Source organism: Pholis gunnellus, assembly GCF_910591455.1.
Source record: "Pholis gunnellus genome assembly, chromosome: 14".
Taxonomy (NCBI): Eukaryota; Metazoa; Chordata; class Actinopteri; order Perciformes; family Pholidae; genus Pholis; species Pholis gunnellus.
The window spans coordinates 11,626,713-11,650,530 of record NC_136541.1 but is presented as its reverse complement, the minus strand read 5'-3'; the positions used below and the strand labels follow the sequence as shown (position 1 = coordinate 11,650,530).

General features: G+C 37.8%; 2 protein-coding genes and 2 long non-coding RNA genes across 4 annotated transcripts; all 4 read right to left on the bottom strand.

Moving 5' to 3' along the window:
• LOC306706062 (complement factor H-related protein 1-like) lies at positions 1-3,396 on the bottom strand (the record flags this gene model as incomplete). Its single annotated transcript, XM_079172973.1, has 9 exons — positions 1-175; positions 306-331; positions 545-715; positions 801-962; positions 1,189-1,269; positions 2,146-2,352; positions 2,482-2,658; positions 3,065-3,256; positions 3,336-3,396. The coding sequence occupies 9 exons, from the start codon at positions 3,394-3,396 to the stop codon at positions 164-166; spliced, it is 1,089 nt and encodes a 362-aa protein (XP_079029099.1). The 3' UTR covers positions 1-163.
• Positions 3,397-14,316: 10,920 nt separating this feature from the next.
• On the bottom strand, positions 14,317-17,698 carry LOC306706061 (complement factor H-related protein 1-like; the record flags this gene model as incomplete). The annotated part of the gene is made up of 9 exons (XM_079172972.1): positions 14,317-14,484; positions 14,615-14,640; positions 14,854-15,024; positions 15,110-15,271; positions 15,497-15,577; positions 16,454-16,654; positions 16,784-16,960; positions 17,367-17,558; positions 17,638-17,698. 9 exons carry the CDS (start codon positions 17,696-17,698, stop codon positions 14,473-14,475), a joined length of 1,083 nt encoding a protein of 360 aa, XP_079029098.1. The 3' UTR covers positions 14,317-14,472.
• A 3,008-nt stretch (positions 17,699-20,706) lies between these two features.
• LOC306706355 lies at positions 20,707-21,768 on the bottom strand. Its single transcript, XR_013767367.1, has 3 exons — positions 21,656-21,768; positions 21,066-21,091; positions 20,707-20,947 (listed from the first exon to the last, which is right to left on the bottom strand). It is a non-coding gene; the product is annotated as an uncharacterized lncRNA (long non-coding RNA).
• A 205-nt stretch (positions 21,769-21,973) lies between these two features.
• LOC306706531 lies at positions 21,974-23,817 on the bottom strand. Its single transcript, XR_013767386.1, has 5 exons — positions 23,769-23,817; positions 22,942-23,040; positions 22,766-22,831; positions 22,573-22,629; positions 21,974-22,084 (listed from the first exon to the last, which is right to left on the bottom strand). It is a non-coding gene; the product is annotated as an uncharacterized lncRNA (long non-coding RNA).
• Position 23,818: the final 1 nt, after the last annotated feature.

The window sequence follows — 23,818 nt, the reverse complement described above, 5'->3', positions numbered from 1 at the left end:
ACCTTCATTTTGCAGCTTTAAGCATGCAAACAAGTTGCTCCTACATTTTGTAGCCATTCACAGATCAATGTGACATAATGAGAGCACATTTCTCTCTCAAACGTTTCCAGACTGTTTTCAGCAAATCCAAAGGAAGCAGAATCTCCCCCTTGATGATACAGCCTTAGCAAAAATTCTGGTGAAAAGATTTTACAAACAAAAACAATATTGTAAAATATATAAATGCATAATCATGAATGAATAAACAGTAGTAGTGCTTAATGTGAGACAATATCAGCGTAAACACAGAGTGACTTAACACTCACCAACGTTCGTTCCAACGCTGTACAACCTGCAAACAATCACACAGCAGTGAATGTGGAGCAGCTTATTGACTCTCATTGGGAGGTGAAGTCTGTCTTATATGTGTATTATTAACATATCTATCGATTATGGTCAACACCAGTTTATTGTGACACCCCTAAGTACAATCATGGACACATCCATGAGTACAATGAGAAATCAGTGAAGTGCTGTAAAGGAATAATCTTAAAGTGATACTTACATTTCGAAAAGGAAATGTTTCCATTTCTGCACAGGCCCACAGAATAGTGATAGTTAAACTGGAAACGCTTTTTCACACATTCCAATTCCACCGTCCCACCATCTCTTATGAATTTAACTCCATCATCTATGAAGCCAGAGAAGTGACGAGTGTCCACTGAACAGAAGCTGGCTGCACAAAAGAAACAACATTTTTTCACTTTTTCCCTCCACTCAACTTCTTTGACAGACCTTTAGAGGTGACTTTGTTATTTTACCTTTGCAGGTGGGTGCTGTTGACCACGTGCCATCGCTGTAACACTCCACTCTCTCTCGACCCACTAGTTCGTAAAACTTAGCGCATTGGTACCGCACAAACTTTCCCCTCTTTTCCACAACATCGCCATTTGGAACTACGGGGTGTTTTACACAGTTGTTGACTGAAATAGAAATAATTAAAGTTAATGGAGGTTTCTGGAAACAAATATATTTTTAAGCTGTCAAAGCAAACTTATTTTTTAAAGTTCATCACACATCATGATTTCCCCAACGTTTCACTGAGTAAAATTTGAAGATAGTAAGGTTGTACTCGCAAAGAGAAAATGTAATTATCCTTTACATTTATGTTATATTCTTTATTCATATCTCATACAAATGAAAACCTACCTCGCCCCTCAAGCTGTGTCCCACTACCAGCAGATGTGTCATGTCCTCCAGAACCACCATGTCCAGTACCCGCTCCACTGCCTAAAATACAGCAGTACATACATATCACCAATTCATATTAAAATACAAATCAAGAAACCACTTCCACCTGCAGGTTGTGTCCCACTGCCAGGTGATGTAGTGTGCCCCCCATTTCCTGCATTTCTGCATTTTACTACTGTATCTTATTTCTTACACTGCTTTTAATGTTTTAATGACTGTTTTTAATGTTTCAATGAATGTTCTTAATAGTTTTTAAATCTCCTTTTCTTTTGCCTTGTGTTTTGATGCTTCTGGTGGTTTTATGTGAAGCACTTTGGATTGCCTTGTCGTTGAAATGTGCTATACAAATAAACTTGCCTTGCCTTACTTTGTCTATACTAAAGACGTCATGTGTTGTGTTGCAGAGATATCCACTGAAACGAGCGCGCTAACCCGTCATGTAGTCCCACTAGCTCCTCTAGACGCGATAGTGAGTCACTGTAGCGTCCAGTCTGCCCTCAGTCCAACAAGAGAGGACGAAGAAGTAGAGCTGATGACTGTGAATTTACATTATGGACCAAGTAGTAGAGGTGATTGACAAAAGGTTCAGTGGTGATTCGTCTCTATTCTTTTTTACCACTTGGAGGCAGCAGAACAACACTGACATATTATCACCTAATATCAGTTTGCCTATTTACGCACACAGCAGACACAACATTAGCAATAATTTGGAGATGTTAGTAAAGTTTCTGTGTTTTTTTTGTAATGCACCAAAAAACACAGCATTGTGTGAACAAAGGCAATCAAGAAGAAAACTGTTATGAGTGAACAGTTCATTTCATTGTTTGAAAACAGTTAAAATAACTAATAAAAATGATTAAATGTAATAAACTATATATTCACCATTTATTAATTATGTTTATTACAAAGTCTTACCCCACTTACTGCACACTGGGACTTCAGTCCAGTCTCCAGCGATGCAATAGACATATTTCTTGGTCTTGGCGTCTGCTCCCTCTACAGTATATCCATCTTCACATTCATACTGCACTCCTGTATCTGCAGCAAAGAAGTCCTGATATCCCTGATGAATGATGACGGCATGGGGGATTTGAGGGGGCTCTCCACAAGCCTCGATACTTTCTGAAAAAGAAGGAAGAAGAAGAGGCAAAGGATGAGTGATTACTTGGATTGGTGGAGCTGGTGAGAATTCAAACGTAAGAATTAATGGTATTGGTTTTACAGCTTGCTGGTGTAAAACATCAGACTTACTCTCACAGACCGGCACAAAGGACCATATTCCATTGATACATGTGGTTGTGGCGTTATGGTCTTTGGCGTCATATCCTCCATTACATGTTATCCTGATTTTGTCTCCAGCTTTATACCAACCACTTTTTTCTCTGTATTTTGCGTTGGGTATATCTGGTGCAATGCAGGCTTTTTCATCTGAGGGGGATAAAAGAAACAAACATGTTACCACGGTGGCTGTCTTCAACATCTTTTACTTTTGATTTATTACAGAAACAAATATCTTAAAATACTCTATTAAAGGGAATGCTCCACTCCCTGGAACCTGAATGAAAAATCTGAATTTACAATAATTTTTCATTCTTGGAAATACTATCATTCAGAAATGTAACAGTTTTTACTCTACAGTGTCTTAAAGCTACAGATAGAGGACTTCATTCGTTTGAAGTATTTATACATTGTATGAATATAATAAAGTTGCTAAGGAGTGTTGAAAAAAACGAAAAAAAAACATTAAAGACAAAACAAAACATTACATATTCAAGGTGACATACAGTTTATGCTGAACAACAAGTCAAAAGGCTTTCTGCATCTCAACACTTACCTATACATTGTGGTTCTGGAGACCATGTGCCATTTTGACATGTGCTTGTCGCCCACCAGCCCTCCACTGCTGGTTTATGTCCGTCATCGCAGGCATAAGTGAGCTTTGCTTCATGATCATATGTCTCTTGTTCAGGGACCAAATAACCATCAGTCAGTCCGGGAGCTGAACAAGGCAGATCTGACGTTTGCACTAAAATACGACAAACAAAAGCACATTAAACATTTACCAAATTAAGATGATTTTAAGTGACATCATTTAATGTTCTTACCGTGCAGCACTCCTTGAAACCAAAGCAGGAGAACAAATCCAAGATGTCCTCTCACACACATTTTGTCAGGAATAAAATCACCAAGACAAAGCAGAGCAAAGAGCCCAGTTTAGATACGGACCAGTTAATAATTGTTGAGGGCATTTCCCCAAAACGTTAAGACACAGTAAACATTACGCTGAGTTTCTGTCCCCATGCTGTACACACAAATGTAAAAACAGGCTTTGTGTACTCTAGTCCGATCGGTCACATTTCGCTAACGTGTCTTGCTCAAATGAGGTTCCTTAAAAATGTAGAAATAAACATTTCAAAAGCTGTTGCTTCATTTGCTCTCTTTGTGTTTAATCAGTTGTACATAATGAACATATCTGAGAGGAGCTGATCATATTCTGCAAAACACTGCTCCTGTTATTTTACCGTTTATCATTTGTTTAACGCAGAAAGGTTCATTTGCTTTGTCAGACAATGTTTTAGAGAAATCTATGAGAGTGTTTACAGTCCAGACTCCACTGGATAACACAGGCCACTTCTGTGATCAGAGGTCAGTATCATGAAATTACAAAACACAGTAACTAACTTAACAAACTTAAAAAACAGAATAAAGCAAACAAACGCACATCACTTGTTAGTTTTTAGTCACTTATTACTTACCATGAACAGTTTGTCTTTGAGTTCCAGCCTGAACTCTGATGATCGTCTGCTGGATCCTCGTGTGCATTTTTACATGTCAAAGTAAGATAAGCTAATTTGGCACAGATATTCACAACAACTCCAAATCATTGCTGAGATAATACTAAGAAATATCCTTTTATTTCTTTATATTATCTAATGAGATTAAAAGTCTCTGTGACGGAGCAGCATCTCAAACATAATTGTTCTGAAGTCAAATCCTCTTGAATTATCGCCTTTGAATTTTACTTTAATTGAATCAAATACTGGTGATTAGAAGATAAGTGGATTTTTTTTTCTTTTTTTTAAGAACGCAAATTAATAAGGGTAAAAACATCTAAACAAATTCTCCACTTTACTACTACAACTAGAGGACAATCACTTTGTAACTATTACATTTGGATATACACTCTTTAAGTAGGGTTTTATTGGGCCTGTCTGTCAAATAGCCAACATATTTATGTGTTTAGTGAAAAGAAAATCACACTTCATGGTTCAAAATACAAAGCCAAAAATGTTTTAAGAAATCAAACACACTTTGCCGACATATTCAAAATGTATTTTCAATCAGTTTGACTCTAAGGCATCTGCATCTTCTCTTTCATAATCTGGCTTTAGCAAGACTTCTGGAAATGAGCTTATATATTTATATAACCCTATATGAGCTTAAATATATTATAATAATTGTTAAATGTCTTGTAACCTTACAAGACATTAAACAATTGTTATAATACATACACTTCAAGATGGAAGAGAACATCAGTTGTGTGTTCAGTTCCCACCGGCCACAACATAGAAGCACAGCAGTTATTATAGAGAGGCGAGGGCCGATGATAACTATTGTAAAAGCCAAATGTTGTGGCAATTTATCATGTTGTTCTTTTTAGATGCAACTTGTATCGCTTAACTCTGAACATGCCGACGTTGCAAAGGCAAAACTCGCCACCAAACAAATGTTTCTTAGGCCTGACTTGCTGTAGTCTCCACCCGATGGTTGTGGGAGCTCACAAAATAACCCTTTCTCACAACAGGCAGGAATAACAGCACCTGCTTGGCTCCATCCGAAAAGTGAGTGTGCCTGCAAATTCTCTGTTGAACTTGTTGTTAGACCTCCAAACCATCCGTGGGGAAAGAGCTCCGACCATTCAGCTGAATTATTCTAAGTGTCTCTAAGTTCAATAAAATACTAAAAGACATTTGAGAGTTTTCTCATCACGTTTATTTCTCACAGGGAAATTAATAAGATTAATTTCCACTACACCAAACAATGGTTCTATCAGTATTCACACACTTTCACATTGTTTATTATATTTATTTCACATTTTGTCTGACATTTATTCAGTTAGTGTCAACTTATGGTAAACAGGCTATAACACAGTATGTTTGAATTAGCATAGATGATTATTTCTTAATTAAAGCATGCACATTATGACAGCACTGATACGTTCTGTTATCTTTAATGCTGCTATAATCACGATTTTTCTATTAACAATAAAAAGGTTTGCTGTAAATTTTCTCAGGACATTTGGCCCATTCACAGTTGACAGCGAGTCAATGGAGTCTCAACTGCCGATGGATTGGCACTGGTGCCGCTTAGCTCGGCAGCTTCATCTCAATGATAGATTGGAGACGGCGAGAGAGATTATTGACAGTGGCAGTTAGTTAGACTCTGACCTTCTCAACCGAATCAATATTATTTAGTTTAGCCATCATTGGTTTGAATCACACACACACAGACACGAAGTGGGCGCATCACAAACTCGCTGCTTTTAGGACCTAAAACCATGTGCTAAGTGCTATTTAGCGCATGTTAGCATGCTAACACGCTAAACTAAGATGGTGAACTTAGTGAACATTATACCTGCTTAGCATTTTATCATTGCGTTTATCATGCCATTGTGAATATGTTAGCATGCTGATGTTAGCATGTAGCTCAAAGCCCTCTGTGTGCTAATGCTAATGTCAGAGACACTGATGTCTGTAGACTCCTCTTGTTTATCTTGTTTATCGATCCATATATGTGTTTACCTATCAGCAGGTCATGATTAAATTGAATCGGTAAAGTTATGATTCTGTCAATGAACAATCATGAATTGTGCTTCTGAATCATTGTTGTTTCGGCAGCCACAGATCTACCTGTAGCATTTCAAAGATACATGTCAGACAAGCTATAAATGTGTTTGAATAGTTGTGTTTTCTGTTTTTAAAACGTATTTAGTTAAGAAACCACCATGAAGCATTGAAACAGACAATGGACGTAGTAGTCTGTCGGTCCATGTGTCTGCATATATCAATACAAGAAGAGTGAATACGTACTGATATAGCTAATGGGTCAGTTAAATAATGCAAAGATCTCTGTTAAGATTTCTATAGTGAACATTTTATTCAGACTACTGTAGACCAAATAAATTAAATTTGTATCCAAAGTATAGGTCTGGTTATTAGTGCATTAAGAGTTACAATCATAAAGATACAAGAGAATGTTAAAGGTTTAAAGAAAGTCAAATACTAATGTGACTGATGACATGTTTTAGGTGTAGTTGTTTTCTGGTGGAGACTATTTCGGGGAAGGTAGTCGGTCCAGCAGTGATTCCTCTGCTGTGCTTTACTGTCTGCAGCGTGTCTGGTTACAACACAGACAATAAGCAATAATGAAAAAAGTTAATTAATTCACACAAAACCACTAGGTGTAATAAATGTTAAGAAAGAGTGCTCCAATATTAAACACACACAATACTTACATAGTCAATGCTATGATAATAACAACCTAAAAAAACAAAACAACAGCAGTGAATACTTCAGTCGTTACTCAGAGAAACTTTGTTGTAGAAGTCTGATTCACTAAAGACATTCTTGCCATTCTCCTCTCCCGGTCTGTTCATTCACTTGTTTTCTAACTCTCCTGTCATTTCACACCCTGCCACTCCTGCAGGAAACAGGGTATTATCTCAGAGTGAAAGATCTTTCTTGTTGAAGCTATAATAACTTCATCAGGTGTGCTTGTGAGTATTTTCACGACCAGGATGGCGTTTGTTGGATTGAATCAAAATAAACTACATGTTCAATCTAATAAAGGAACATGTTCCCCAATGCAAGAGTGTGGCTCACTGACGTGTTTTTAATGGACTTTGGACAACAATTGAGCTCTGTGGCACAGAGGAATAACAGGAATTAGTCTTTAGCTACACAGACAAACACTTTTTTTCTTCTTGGAACTAAATGATTTAGATGTAGTTAATATTCAAATGCTGTATGTTATCTGGCAAATAAACTGCTGAAATTAAGAGCATTGTGGCAAATTAAAATGTAAAGAGCATACTTATATACTTACACGGGCTAGAAACCGTTTCTCGATTGATGCACTTAACACGGAGGCGGAGGTATGGACTCGAATTACAATTAAAGAACTTCACCTCTCCTTCCTTCATATATGTAACTCCAGACAGTGTTAAACTCTGCCTTTGCGGATCAGCAGGATCCAGGATACAGAACACTGCTACAAAAAATGAACAGAAAAAAAACGTAAAACTGTAATTCTTTGGGATGTATGGTTGATAGATTTGGTGAATAGCAAATGTTGGCATTGCCTTGTTTATACCTTGGCAGATGGGTAGTTCTGACCAGCTGCCATTGTTGTAACACTTCATACATTATTAATGACACCCCTACAAATTATTTAGATATTGAGTATCAGTGGCGGGCCGTCAAGGCCTGCAAAGCCTTCTCTGCTGGCCTAAACAGAATATAGTTATAGCTATATTATCATTTAATACTTTTTCTTAAATACGCTACATGTATTATAATTTATAAAAATATTTTTCCCATTATCTTATTTTCTCATTGCACAGCTACTGTGCTCCTCAGATGCTCTGCTTCCAGTGCAGCTTGTTTTAAGTAGAGCTTTTATCCAATCAGATTTCACCTCTGTGTCTCTAGGTAAGAAGAGAGGCCCGAGGCCTGCAGACTCACAAGTGAATCCATGTGCAGTTTAAGTAAATGGGGACGATATTGTTGATTGTCATAGTCTTCAACCAGTCAGATCATTAGTTTGACATGTTGGGCGTATTCTTTGACGTGCCAGAGCGGCTAGCTGGCCTAGATGTACGTGATTGGTCAGTGGGCTAGCCTGACATGTTCGGCGGTGACAATCCCAATATCTGCTGCCTCTGTGGAGCGGACATTTTCAGCCCTCAAACGCATTAAAACCTATTCAAGAAATACAACTGGGGAGGCTTGACTGTCTTCACTGGTGTCCATGAATCGAGAAGGACTTCTAACTGGAACTAAAACGCAGGGATGTACTGAACAACCGTGAGATTAAACTCTTTGTTAACAAAGAAAGAAGGATGGACTTTGCCTTTAAATAGTGAACAGCAGCTCTGGTAAGTTAAATGCGTTTGTTTTTACATCTGCAGTAGCTTTAATATGCTTGTATATATATTTATTATTTGTATGAAGATGGATTTTTGTTTGGTTTAACTTTAATATGTGATAGGAACCATTGTTACATCCAATTTTTGCTCTGGGAACATATTTAGTTGATGCCAGTGTTGCCAACTTGGCGACTCTCTCGCTAAATCTGGCGACTTTCCAAACCCTCATGGCGACTTTTTTTGTCAAAAGCTACTAGTGACACATCTAGTGACTTTTTCTGGTGTTATTGGAGACTTTTCTGGTGACTGTGACGTTAAAGCACGTACGTTCTGCACTTTCGTGAACGAGCAGTGGGAGCTGCCGTGAGCCCCTCCGCCGCCCCAAAGCACACACAGGCCCCTCGCGCTGCAGTCAGAGCAGAGAGGAGACGCACTCTATCTATAGGTGTTGGCTATATTTTGACACGAAACACGAAAACGAAACCGTAGCTGTGTTTCAGCTTCAGGACAGCAGTGAAGGCCCAGGTATAAAATGCACGGCCCGCCACTGGTCTAACTACATTCCTATGTACATTATTTCAGCATGTGGAGAAGGCCTGCTTTGAGATCAGATAATTATCTATTTTGCATTCAAGAAAAAGTATTTTTAGCACTTAAAATCTCAGCACATTGCCCACTTACTGCACACTGGACCTTCAGTCCAGTTTCCAGCGATGCAATAGACAGATTTCGTGGCGTCTGCTCCCTCTACAGTATATCCATCTTCACATTCATACTGCACTCCTGTATCTGCAGCAAAGACGTCCTGGTATCCCTGATGAATGATGACGGCATGGGGGATTTGAGGGGGCTCTCCACAAGCCTCGATACTTTCTGAAAAAAAAAAAGAGGCAAAGGATGAGTGATTACTTGGATTGGTGGAGCTGGTGAGAATTCAAACGTAAGAATTAATGGTATTGGTTTTACAGCTTGCTGGTGTAAAACATCAGACTTACTCTCACAGACCGGCACAAAGGACCATATTCCATTGATACATGTGGTTGTGGCGTTATTGTCTTTGGGGTCATATCCTCCATTACATGTTATCCTGATTTTCTCTCCAGCTTTATACCAACCACTTTGGGTTTCTCTGTATTTTGCGTTGGGTATATCTGGTGCAATGCAGGCTTTTTCATCTGAGGGGGATAAAAGAAACAAACATGTTACCACGGTGGCTGTCTTCAACATCTTTTACTTTTGATTTATTACAGCAACAAGAATCTTAAAAAAAACTTTATGTGAAAGGGAATGCTCCACTGCCTTGAATCTGAATGAAAAATCTGAATTTTCAAATAGATTTAATTCGTGGATATAAATAATGAACACCATCATTCAGAAATGTAAAACATAGTTTTTAATCTACAGTGTCTTAAAGCTACAGATAGAGGACTCAATTACTTTAAAGTGTGATGATCAGGCATGTGACTCAATAGCAAGTATCACAGGAGAGTGGAGTAGAGGGCAAAGATCTAAGTTTACTGAACCTTGATTCACAAAAGCAAAGCAGGCAGTACACGGAATTAACACAACAACAAGTCAGATATAACAGGTTAAACAAAGAAACAGGCTACACTACACTACTACTAAAAACGCTGGAGAGCTAGTTTAGTGCAGGAACTAAGACAATCTGGCAAATGAGTGTGAGCAGCTGGGGTATAAATACTGGGAAGTCTGATAAACTAAAGACACACAGGTGAGGAACAAACCAGGTGGAAAACTAGACAAAGGCAGGGAAAGAAAGCAAATTAAGAAGCATCGGTAAGTGAATACAAAAATAAAACAGGAAGTGAAATTAACAACAGTTCATACGAGTCGTCACATGAAGTATTTATAAAAAAGTGAAAAAAACATGAATTCTGACATACAGTTAATGCTGAAAAACAAGTCTGAAGGCTTTCTGCGTCTCAAACACTTACCTATACATTGTGGTTCTGGAGACCATGTGCCATGTTGACACGTGCTTGTTGCCCACCAACCCTTCACTGTAGGTTTGCGTCCATCATTGCAGGTATAGGTCAGCGGTGTTTCATCAGAATAAGTCTCTTGCTTTGGAGAAAAGAAACCACCATCCAGCCTGGGAGCACTGCACGACGGTGTTGCATGTTGTGCTAAAATACAATAATAAGCAAAATTATTCTACAGTGACATTTATTTTCAACACATATCAATGGTTCTTTGTGAAAGTATTCAATATTCTCACCATGAAGTGCTCCAGGAAACCAAATCAGAAGACCAAATGCAAGATATCGGATGTACATTTTTGTCAAGAATGAAATCATCACACGACAAAGTCGAGCTAATATAGCCGAGTCCAGATCAAAGCCAGTTAATTATTATTGGGGGCATGTCTCCAAAATATTTGTGGAGTAAACACGCATCCAGGCAAACAGGCATCATGCAGTTGCTCTGGAGCCAAAAGTAAAAAAGGGCAAAAGGCAAATATGCTTTATGCACACGTGTAAAGAAAAGAAGAACAATGAACTCAATTATTTATTCATCCAGATCTTAACAGAATATCTAAAAACACATATCTTATGTTACATGATTCAATCAGATACATTTTTTTATTAAAGAAAGAGCTGTTCAGCGCAAATACTTTGCTTTGGTGAAATCTTTGAAGTTTTCTTACATTTTGTACACACTTCATATGTAGATTGAATAATCTCATGCAGTATGAGTGAGTTACCTCCATCTGCTCCTGTTGGGTTTAGATTGTGACAGATAACTCTCCGTTGGAAAAATACAGAATGACACATGCATAATGTTTGTACTTTTCTATGATGCTTGGTAACTGAAAAACAGACTCTGCAACTGTCTCATTATAGCCGTGAGCTGTCAGTCCACAGAATGCCTCTGAAGACAGATAACATTGAAGTTTGTTTCAAAGGAAGATAAGGGAGGACTGGTACAAACTGGTTCAAACCGTCACCATACCCTGTTATGGAGATTGTTTATCACTGTGTATAAAAGACAGAGACTGAGTGACAGATGTCTGAGCAGCAACTTGACGCATAACTGTATGTGGTACAACTCTGCTCCTTCTTGCAAGAATAAATATCCTGATTATTGATTTCAAACTTGGTGTCGAGTAGAATTTTTCCAACACTCTCTTATTGTCTTGACACAACTTAATATTATCTTGAGATAACAAGAACATTTTAACATGTTACAATCAGTCCTCATTTTATGAGAAGTCAACTTTGTTTACTCTGTGCTAAGTGCTGTTTAGCACATGTTAGCATGCTAACACGCTAAACTACGATGGTGAACTTGGTAAACATTACACCTGCTTAGCATTTTATCATTGCGTTTATCATGCCATTGTGAATATGTTAGCATGCTGATGTTAGCATGTAGCTCAAAGCCCTCTGTGTGCTAATGCTAATGTCAGAGACACTGATGGCTGTAGACTCCTCTTGTTTATCTTGTTTATCGATCCATATATGTGTTTACCTATCAGCAGGTAAATTCTAAAAAGTTAACATTGTTAACATCCTGACCAAGGATGAACCTGTATGGTGCCGTGAGGTTTTAGTTTAAACTCTAATATTGTATGTGTTATACATGTAACATTCCAGTAAATGTTGCAGCATTCGGCCGTGTTTCTTTCATGTCTGTTTACACAGATTTCAAAATGATTTCCAGGACTGCTGTGATCAGAGTTCAGTGTTATGAAATAGAAAAAAAAACAAGTCAGGCCAAAGCTCTGCAGTAAAAGAGGTTAAGTTCTGTCAAAAACACAACGTTGGATTATTAAACAAAAACAGATGAGGAAACATAATCAATATTATGTATTCACATAACTTCTATTGATATTGATGATTATGATGTGACCATACGATTTGTCTTCGAGCTCCATGTCAGTGTGTGATTGCCATCTGCTGGAGCTCTTCATGTGCTCTGCATCGCTTCGTCCAGTCGAAATCACACTGAACATGTCAGAGCAGCGTGACGTCTGCTACAACTCTCGAGCCTTTCTTTCAGAGGGGAGACAGGGACATGCAATGTCTCAGGAAACACTTGAATAAATAAGAATATTACATGTATTTTTACAAATTGGGATATATATAACATGTAAAATTGTTTTACATTTGTTGTAATTGGTTTGTATTTATTTGTGGGTTGAACAATGTGTTTGTGAACAAAATGACTCACAAATTGTTATACATGTTTGTAGGTCATGAAACACATTTGTTTTTAGAAACCTAAGGTGTATAAAGAGTAAAAATTGTGGAAATGGGAGCAACTTGTTTGAAAAAAATCACCGAATATTTTTCATGCAGCACGATTCCCGATCAGGCCGCACGTTTTGATGTATTTTTTGCGGAGGTGTTGGCAACGCTGCGGGAGGAGAAGTGCGTCAAACTTTTGTACGGAAGATGGAGAAGAAGAAGAAGAAGGCAGCAGGATTGGAGTCAGTGTGCTGTTAGAGAGAAATTCCTCAAGCAAAGGTCCCGAACATCACAATAACGTCTAACTTGCGCTATGAGTTAGTCCCATATATATTGAATTAGCCAACAGTTGTAACAGCTGTAGTCGACAACTGACTGTCAAATCAAAAAAAGGAAAGTTCTATTGAAGTTTAGAAAAGATTGCCTCTCCTCACAAACTCACAGCGTTGTGAGCATGCAGGCTGAAGGACAGCAGCAGAACTCTACCAGGCGGCTACAGACCTGCCGTTCTTAGAAAAGTACACCCTCACCCCTCAGCCCGCCAACATTGTCCACCCCGTGAGGCCCGATCAGATGCTGGACCCCCGAGAGCAGTCCTACCTGGGCACCCTGTTGGGACTGGATTCAGCTTCCTCCGTGCAGAACATCTCTAACTCTGATCTCACACACTGACGCTGCTCAGCAAAACCTGGGAAGGCACCGTCAGTCCAGCAAACTGATTTAAAAATAAGAACAGAAGCTACAGTATTCACCACTAAAATATACTGACACTTCAATACAGAGGACAATTATGCAAAATGATTACGTTTAAGACAAGCATGGGATAACCTCTTTGATGTTCAGCCTGATCTCAGGAAATTCACACCTCATCGTCACCAAAATATATATATTCATGTGGTATGTATGTTCAGTTTTCCGATAGCTGATGTTTGATAATCTTTGGTTCAAACTGAGTTATGGTTGCACAGAATAATTTGGATTTTATGTGTTTCTTTAAGAGACAAAGCTATTTGATTTTTAAGGAATCAATCGATTGACGGAAAAGTAATTAATCAAATTGGATAAATCATTGGAGTAATTTATCCAGTAAAAATAATAACTTGTTGGTTGTAACTTATTGATTTTGTGTCTATTAACTTATGATAAACCATCGCTATTTTTAATAAATTAATTTGGCTTACCAAATAAATAAATAAATATCCATAGATAATACAACATAATCGCTAGTTGCATCCTTGTAATGCTGATTAAACTTTAACTGTAACATGTAATGCAATTTAGGTTCTGTCTGTACAACATGTCACTCAAAAGTTTTGGGTTTGTAATTGTGCGATGCAAGGAAACGTTCAAGACGTTACAGATGTTAAATCTGTGAGATTTGATTTTTTTTTAAATGAAATGACTTGTTAATTGAAGTGGAACAAGATGGATTTGTTCACAATGAATTGTTGGATAGTTGAATTGAAAACAGTTAATCTTCATATTCTGAAAAAGTGGCAATGCTCTTCTCAAACTTTCTATCATGATCAATAAAATCTGATTTGAAAATATTGATATTTGTGAGTCATTAGGCTCGTGACAGGATCTACCCATCTAGAAGAGTCTCATGACCCTGAACAGGACAAAGTGGATGTAAGTTGGATGAATTTGAAGTGATTTAGACTCAAACACTGCAGACACAATCTAGAGAGAGTAGTGATGAAATTCAAGACTTTATTGAGACCTTCATTTTGCAGCTTTAAGCATGCAAACAAGTTGCTCCTACATTTTGTGGCCATTCACAGATCAATGTGACATAATGAGAGCACATTTCTCTCTCAAACGTTTCCAGACTGTTTTCAGCAAATCCAAAGGAAGCAGAATCTCCCCCTTGATGATACAGCCTTAGCAAGCATTCTGGTGAAAAGATTTTACAAACAAAAACAATATTGTAAAATATATAAATGCATAATCATGAATGAATAAACAGTAGTAGTGCTTAATGTGAGACAATATCAGCGTAAACACAGAGTGACTTAACACTCACCAGGTTTCGTTCCCACTCTGTACAACCTGCAAACAATCACACAGCAGTGAATGTGGAGCAGCTTATTGACTCTCATTGGGAGGTGAAGTCTGTCTTATATGTGTATTATTAACATATCTATCGATAATCGTCAACACTAGTTTATTGTGACACCCCTAAGTACAATCATGGACACATCCATGAGTACAATGAGAAATCAGTGAAGTGCTGTAAAGGAATAATCTTAAAGTGATACTTACATTCGGAAAAGGAAATGTTTCCATTTCTGCACAGGCCCACAGAATAGTGATAGTTAAACTGGAAACGCTTTTTCACACATTCCAATTCCACCGTCCCACCATCTCTTATGAATTTAACTCCATCATCTATGAAGCGAGAGAAGTGACGAGTGTCCACTGAACAGAAGCTGGCTGCACAAAAGAAACAACATTTTTTCACTTTTTCCCTCCACTCAACTTCTTTGACAGACCTTTAGAGGTGACTTTGTTATTTTACCTTTGCAGGTGGGTGCTGTTGACCACGTGCCATCGCTGTAACACTCCACTCTCTCTCGACCCACTAGTTCGTAAAACTTAGCGCATTGGTACCGCACAAACTTTCCCCTCTTTTCCACAACATCGCCATTTGGAACTACGGGGTGTTTTACACAGTTGTTGACTGAAATAGAAATAATTAAAGTTAATGGAGGTTTCTGGAAACAAATATATTTTTAAGCTGTCAAAGCAAACTTATTTTTTAAAGTTCATCACACATCATGATTTCCCCAACGTTTCACTGAGTAAAATTTGAAGATAGTAAGGTTGTACTCGCAAGAGAAAATGTAATTATCCTTTACATTTATGTTATATTCTTTATTCATATCTCATACAAATGAAAACCTACCTCGCCCCTCAAGCTGTGTCCCACTACCAGCAGATGTGTCATGTCCTCCAGAACCACCATGTCCAGTACCCGCTCCACTGCCTAAAATACAGCAGTACATACATATCACCAATTCATATTAAAATACAAATCAAGAAACCACTTCCACCTGCAGGTTGTGTCCCACTGCCAGGTGATGTAGTGTGCCCCCCATTTCCTGCATTTCTGCATTTTACTACTGTATCTTATTTCTTACACTGCTTTTAATGTTTTAATGACTGTTTTTAATGTTTCAATGAATGTTCTTAATAGTTTTTAAATCTCCTTTTCTTTTGCCTTGTGTTTTGATGCTTCTGGTGGTTTTATGTGAAGCACTTTGAATTGCCTTGTCGTTGAAATGTGCTATACAAATAAACTTGCCTTGCCTTACTTTGTCTATACTAAAGACGTCATGTGTTGTGTTGCAGAGATATCCACTGAAACGAGCGCGCTAACCCGTCATGTAGTCCCACTAGTTCCTCTAGACGCGATAGTGAGTCACTGTAGCGTCCAGTCTGCCCTCAGTCCAACAAGAGAGGACGAAGAAGTAGAGCTGATGACTGTGAATTTACATTATGGACCAAGTAGTAGAGGTGATTGACAAAAGGTTCAGTGGTGATTCGTCTCTATTCTTTTTTACCACTTGGAGGCAGCAGAACAACACTGACATATTATCACCTAATATCAGTTTGCCTATTTACGCACACAGCAGACACAACATTAGCAATAATTTGGAGATGTTAGTAAAGTTTCTGTGTTTTTTTTGTAATGCACCAAAAAACACAGCATTGTGTGAACAAAGGCAATCAAGAAGAAAACTGTTATGAGTGAACAGTTCATTTCATTGTTTGAAAACAGTTAAAATAACTAATAAAAATGATTAAATGTAATAAACTATATATTCACCATTTATTAATTATGTTTATTACAAAGTCTTACCCCACTTACTGCACACTGGGACTTCAGTCCAGTCTCCAGCGATGCAATAGACATATTTCTTGGCGTCTGCTCCCTCTACAGTATATCCATCTTCACATTCATACTGCACTCCTGTATCTGCAGCAAAGAAGTCCTGATATCCCTGATGAATGATGACGGCATGGGGGATTTGAGGGGGCTCTCCACAAGCCTCGATACTTTCTGAAAAAGAAGGAAGAAGAAGAGGCAAAGGATGAGTGATTACTTGGATTGGTGGAGCTGGTGAGAATTCAAACGTAAGAATTAATGGTATTGGTTTTACAGCTTGCTGGTGTAAAACATCAGACTTACTCTCACAGACCGGCACAAAGGACCATATTCCATTGATACATGTGGTTGTGGCGTTATGGTCTTTGGCGTCATATCCTCCATTACATGTTATCCTGATTTTGTCTCCAGCTTTATACCAACCACTTTTTTCTCTGTATTTTGCGTTGGGTATATCTGGTGCAATGCAGGCTTTTTCATCTGAGGGGGATAAAAGAAACAAACATGTTACCACGGTGGCTGTCTTCAACATCTTTTACTTTTGATTTATTACAGAGACAAATATCTTAAAATACTCTATTAAAGGGAATGCTCCACTCCCTGGAACCTGAATGAAAAATCTGAATTTACAATAATTTTTCATTCTTGGAAATACTATCATTCAGAAATGTAACAGTTTTTACTCTACAGTGTCTTAAAGCTACAGATAGAGGACTTCATTCGTTTGAAGTATTTATACATTGTATGAATATAATAAAGTTGCTAAGGAGTGTTGAAAAAAACGAAAAAAAAACATTAAAGACAAAACAAAACATTAAATATTCAAGGTGACATACAGTTTATGCTGAACAACAAGTCAAAAGGCTTTCTGCATCTCAACACTTACCTATACATTGTGGTTCTGGAGACCATGTGCCATTTTGACATGTGCTTGTCGCCCACCAGCCCTCCACTGCTGGTTTATGTCCGTCATCGCAGGCATAAGTGAGCTTTGCTTCATGATCATATGTCTCTTGTTCAGGGACCAAATAACCATCAGTCAGTCCGGGAGCTGAACAAGGCAGATCTGACGTTTGCACTAAAATACGACAAACAAAAGCACATTAAACATTTACCAAATTAAGATGATTTTAAGTGACATCATTTAATGTTCTTACCGTGCAGCACTCCTTGAAACCAAAGCAGGAGAACAAATCCAAGATGTCCTCTCACACACATTTTGTCAGGAATAAAATCACCAAGACAAAGCAGAGCAAAGAGCCCAGTTTAGATACGGACCAGTTAATAATTGTTGAGGGCATTTCCCCAAAACGTTAAGACACAGTAAACATTACGCTGAGTTTCTGTCCCCATGCTGTACACACAAATGTAAAAACAGGCTTTGTGTACTCTAGTCAGATCGGTCACATTTCGCTAAAATGTCTTGCTCAAATGAGGTTCCTTAAAAATGTAGAAATAAACATTTCAAAAGCTGTTGCTTCATTTGCTCTCTTTGTGTTTAATCAGTTGTACATAATGAACATATCTGAGAGGAGCTGATCATATTCTGCAAAACACTGCTCCTGTTATTTTACCGTTTATCATTTGTTTAACGCAGAAAGGTTCATTTGCTTTGTCAGACAATGTTTTAGAGAAATCTATGAGAGTGTTTACAGTCCAGACTCCACTGGATAACACAGGCCACTTCTGTGATCAGAGGTCAGTATCATGAAATTACAAAACACAGTAACTAACTTAACAAACTTAAAAAACAGAATAAAGCAAACAAACGCACATCACTTGTTAGCTTTTAGTCACTTATTACTTACCATGAACAGTTTGTCTTTGAGTTCCAGCCTGAACTCTGATGATCGTCTGCTGGATCCTCGTGTGTGCTGCATTTTTACATGTCAAAGTAAGAAAAGCTAATTTGGCACAGATATTCACAACAACTCCAAATCATTGCTGAGATAATACTAAGAAATATCCTTTTATTTCTTTATATCATCTAATGAGATTAAAAGTCTCTGTGACGGAGCAGCATCTCAAACATAATTGTTCTGAAGTCAAATCCTCTTGAATTATCGCCTTTGAATTTTACTTTAATTGAATCAAATACTGGTGATTAGAAGATAAGTGGATTTCTTTTCTTTTTTTTAAGAACGCAAATTAATAAGGGTAAAAACATCGAAACAAATTCTCCACTTTACTACTACAACTAGAGGACAATCACTTTGTAACTATTACATTTGGATATACACTCTTTAAGTAGGGTTTTATTGGGCCTGTCTGTCAAATAGCCAACATATTTATGTGTTTAGTGAAAAGAAAATCACACTTCATGGTTCAAAATACAAAGCCAAAAATGTTTTAAGAAATCAAACACACTTTGCCGGCATATTCAAAATGTATTTTCAATCGTTTTCAATCAGTTTGACTCGAATCCAAAGGCATCTGCATCTTCTCTTTCATAATCTGGCTTTAGCAAGACTTCTGGAAATGAGCTTATATATTTATATAACCCTATATGAGCTTAAATATATTATAATAATTGTTAAATGTCTTATAACCTTACAAGACATTAAACAATTGTTATAATACATACACTTCAAGATGGAAGAGAACATCAGTTGTGTGTTCAGTTCCCACCGGCCACAACATAGAAGCACAGCAGTTATTATAGAGAGGCGAGGGCCGATGATAACTATTGTAAAAGCCAAATGTTGTGGCAATTTATCATGTTGTTCTTTTTAGATGCAACTTGTATCGCTTAACTCTGAACATGCCGACGTTGCAAAGGCAAAACTCGCCACCAAACAAATGTTCCTTAGGCCTGACTTGCTGTAGTCTCAACCCGATGGTTGTGGGAGCTCACAAAATAACCCTTTCTCACAACAGGCAGGAATAACAGCACCTGCTTGGCTCCATCCGAAAAGTGAGTGTGCCTGCAAATTCTCTGTTGAACTTGTTGTTAGACCTCCAAACCATCCGTGGGGAAAGAGCTCCGACCATTCAGCTGAATTATTCTAAGTGTCTCTAAGTTCAATAAAATACTAAAAGACATTTGAGAGCTTTCTCATCACGTTTATTTCTCACAGGGAAATTAATAAGATTAATTTCCACTACACCAAACAATGGTTCTATCAGTGTTCACACACTTTCACATTGTGTATTATATTTATTTCACATTTTGTCTGACATTTAGTTCAGTTAGTGTCAACTTATGGTAAACAGGCTATAACACAGTATGTTTGAATTAGCTTAGATGATTATTTCTTAATTAAAGCATGCACATTATGACAGCACTGATACGTTCTGTTATCTTTAATGCTGCTATAATCACGATTTTTCTATTAACAATAAAAAGCTTTGCTGTAAATTTTCTCAGGACATTTGGCCCATTCACAGTTGACAGCGAGTCAATGGAGTCTCAACTGCCGATGGATTGGCACTGGTGCCGCTTAGCTCGGCAGCTTCATCTCAATGATAGATTGGAGACGGCGAGAGAGATTATTGACAGTGGCAGTTAGTTAGACTCTGACCTTCTCAACCGAATCAATATTATTTAGTTTAGCCATCATTGGTTTGAATCACACACACACAGACACGAAGTGGGCGCATCACAAACTCGCTGCTTTTAGGACCTAAAACCATGTGCTAAGTGCTATTTAGCGCATGTTAGCATGCTAACACGCTAAACTAAGATGGTGAACTTAGTGAACATTATACCTGCTTAGCATTTTATCATTGCGTTTATGATGCCATTGTGAATATGTTAGCATGCTGATGTTAGCATGTAGCTCAAAGCCCTCTGTGTGCTAATGCTAATGTCAGAGACACTGATGTCTGTAGACTCCTCTTGTTTATCTTGTTTATCGATCCATATATGTGTTTACCTATCAGCGGGTCATGATTCAATTGAATCGGTAAAGTTATGATTCTGTCAATGAACAATCATGAATTGTGCTTCTGAATCATTGTTGTTTCGGCAGCCACAGATCTGCCTGTAGCATTTCAAAGATACACGTCAGACAAGCTATAAATGTGTGTGAATAGTTGTGTTTTCTGTTTTTAAAACATATTTAGTTAAGAAACCACCATGAAGCATTGAAACAGACAATGGACGTAGTAGTCTGTCGGTCCATGTGTCTGCATATATCAATACAAGAAGAGTGAATACGTACTGATATAGCCAATGGGTCAGTTAAATAATGCAAAGATCTCTGTTAAGATTTCTATAGTGAACATTTTATTCAGACTACTGTAGACCAAATAAGTTAAATTTGTATCCAAAGTATAGGTCTGGTTATTAGTGCATTAAGAGTTACAATCATAAAGATACAAGAGAATGTTAAAGGTTTAAAGAAAGTCAAATACTAATGTGACTGATGACATGTTTTAGGTGTAGTTGTTTTCTGGTGGAGACTATTTCGGGGAAGGTAGTCAATCCAGCAGTGATTCCTCTGCTGTGCTTTACGCACAGTATTCCTGGTTACAACACAGACAATGAGCAATAATGAAAAAAGTTAATTAATTCACACAAAACCACTAGCTGTAATAAATGTTAATATAGAGTGCTCCAATATTAAACACACAAAACACTTACATAGTTATAGCTATGACGACGACAACCTAAAAAAACAAAACAACAGCAGTGAATACTTCAGTCGTTACTCAGAGAAACTTTGTTGTAGAAGTCTGATTCACTAAAGACATTCTTGCCATTCTCCTCTCCCGGTCTGTTCATTCACTTGTTTTCTAACTCTCCTGTCATTTCACACCCTGCCACTCCTGCAGGAAACAGGGTATTATCTCAGAGTGAAAGATCTTTCTTGTTGAAGCTATAATAACTTCATCAGGTGTGCTTGTGATTATTTTCACGACCAGGATGGCGTTTGTTGGATTGAATCAAAATAAACTACATGTTCAATCTAATAAAGGAACATGTTCCCCAATGCAAGAGTGTGGCTCACTGACGTGTTTTTAATGGACTTTGGACAACAATTGAGCTCTGTGGCACAGAGGAATAACAGGAATTAGTCTTTAGTTACACAGACAAACACTTTTTTTCTTCTTGGAACTAAGTGATTTAGATGTAGTTAATATTCAAATGCTGTATGTTATCTGGCAAATAAACTGCTGAAATTAAGAGCATTGTGGCAAATTAAAATGTAAAGAGCATACTCATATACTTACACGAGCTAGAAACCGTTACTCGATTGATGCACTTAACACGGCGGTGGCGGTAATAATTCGAATCACAATAAATGAACTTCTCCTCTCCTTCCTTCATATATGTAACTCCAGACAGTCTTAAACTCTGCCATTGCGGATCAGCGGGATCCAGGATACAGAACGCTGCTACAAAAAATTAACAGAAAAAAAACGTAAAACTGTAATTCTTTGGGATGTATGGTTGATAGACTTGGTGAATAGCAAATGTTGGCATTGCCTTGTTTATACCTTGGCAGATGGGTTGTTCTGACCAGCTGCCATTGTTGTAACACTTCACGATGTCTGGACCGACTTGTGTGTAAAAGGCGTTACATTGGTATTTCAAAAGCTCATCATTCTGCTCCACAACATCCCCGTTTGGAACAATTGGTTGTGCTTTACAGCGTTCGACTGAAATTCAATAAAGAGGTTATTTAACATCGTTATAATATCTCAATGAAATACTGATCACAACAGCACAACTTAATGTAATACAATGTTTTATTTGAATGAATGAATGATTTCATTTTGTTTAACTAAAACCTTGCCGAGTAGCTTTTTAAATCGACTTAATTCTTGTTTTTTCCTGTGTAGTTCCCCTGCACCGTGGTGTTTGTGTGACATGACGTCACAGCTGCACCCCAACCAAACATCAGTGCAGTGATGAAGACATGATCCCTGACTGGCTTCCCACCAACAAACACTAATAATTATATACCAATTATAGTTGTTGCTCAAGCCAGATACCAGACAGAGTTCTTTTGAATGGTCAGTAGCTACACATTCAAGTTTTATTACATACATTGGTCAGCAAGGTTTGCAAAAGTTACACCAAGTGAATACAAAAACCAAGTTTGATAAATGTGATTTAAAAAGAGCAATGAATCCAAATTATTTACCGTTTGTGTATAGAGGCTTAATGACTCTCTCATTCCGGCCAGAGGTGGTCGACGTTCCTGATAAAAGGTAAGACACACCCATTATTATCACTCTGGGATGTTCTTTAGCATCCTTTTCTTTCTGATTCAGAGTAACAGCCTAACAAGTTTACCATGATCCTTTTTTCTTCAATCAATGATGTACATAACTTACCCCCACCTGCAGGTTGTGGCCCACTGCCAGTTGAACCCCCACCATGTCCTCTACCAGGTCTGCTGGCTAAGTGGAAATAAGAAAAGACATTTGATTCACTATGTATATATATATATAGTGAGAATAGGTAAATGGATTACTCATTCATATCTACTTTGTCAATAACCTTCCTTCACCTTCAGGTTGTGTCCCACTGTCAGTAGATGTAGTTTGTCTCCCACCTGTTCCCACCTCTGCAGAGCCTCCCAGTCCAGCACCCCGTTCAGTACCTTTGTCTAAGTGGAATAACATTATTACTATTATACAAACAGTATACTGTAGTGAGATATTTGATAATATGGACGTACCGCAAATTCTTAAATTCACCAGCAGAACGATCCAAATCATTATTTGAAAGTTTACCAAGACACAGACCTTTATTCTTAATTTACCCTCTTGTTCAAGTGTATTGAACATTGAGTATTTAGATTTCTTCCTGTTTTCATGTGGAGTGAATCTAAACATTGCCTCATAATTTGGGAGTTTGGGAGATTTTTCACAGATTTTTTGGGGTAAAAAGGACAGAATTACTGTATTTTATCAAGAAAAAAGAAAATAGCTGTTGTTTTATTGAGCACTACAGACTGTGAGCCTGGCATGGTCCCAAAGCTTACTATAGCAAAGTATGGAAAACACTTTCTAATGCAAGTTTGGCGGTAGTTGCTGGAGTTTAAACTTTTCCAAACCGAATAAGTATCAGGACAGAACAGCTATCGCCATTCACTCCTTTGATGTGGTAGCATTTCGGCTCCCATGAAGTGGATGTTCAAGTCCTTACAAAATATATTATTTATGACACCCCTCCCCCCAAATGATTTAGATATTGAGTATCAGTCTAACTACATTCCTATGTACATTATTTCAGCATGTGGAGAAGGCCTGCTTAGAGATCAGATAATTATCTATTTTGCATTCAAGAAAAAGTATTTTTAGCACTTCATATCTCAGCACATTGCCCACTTACTGCACACTGGACCTTCAGTCCAGTCTCCAGCGATGCAATAGACAGATTTC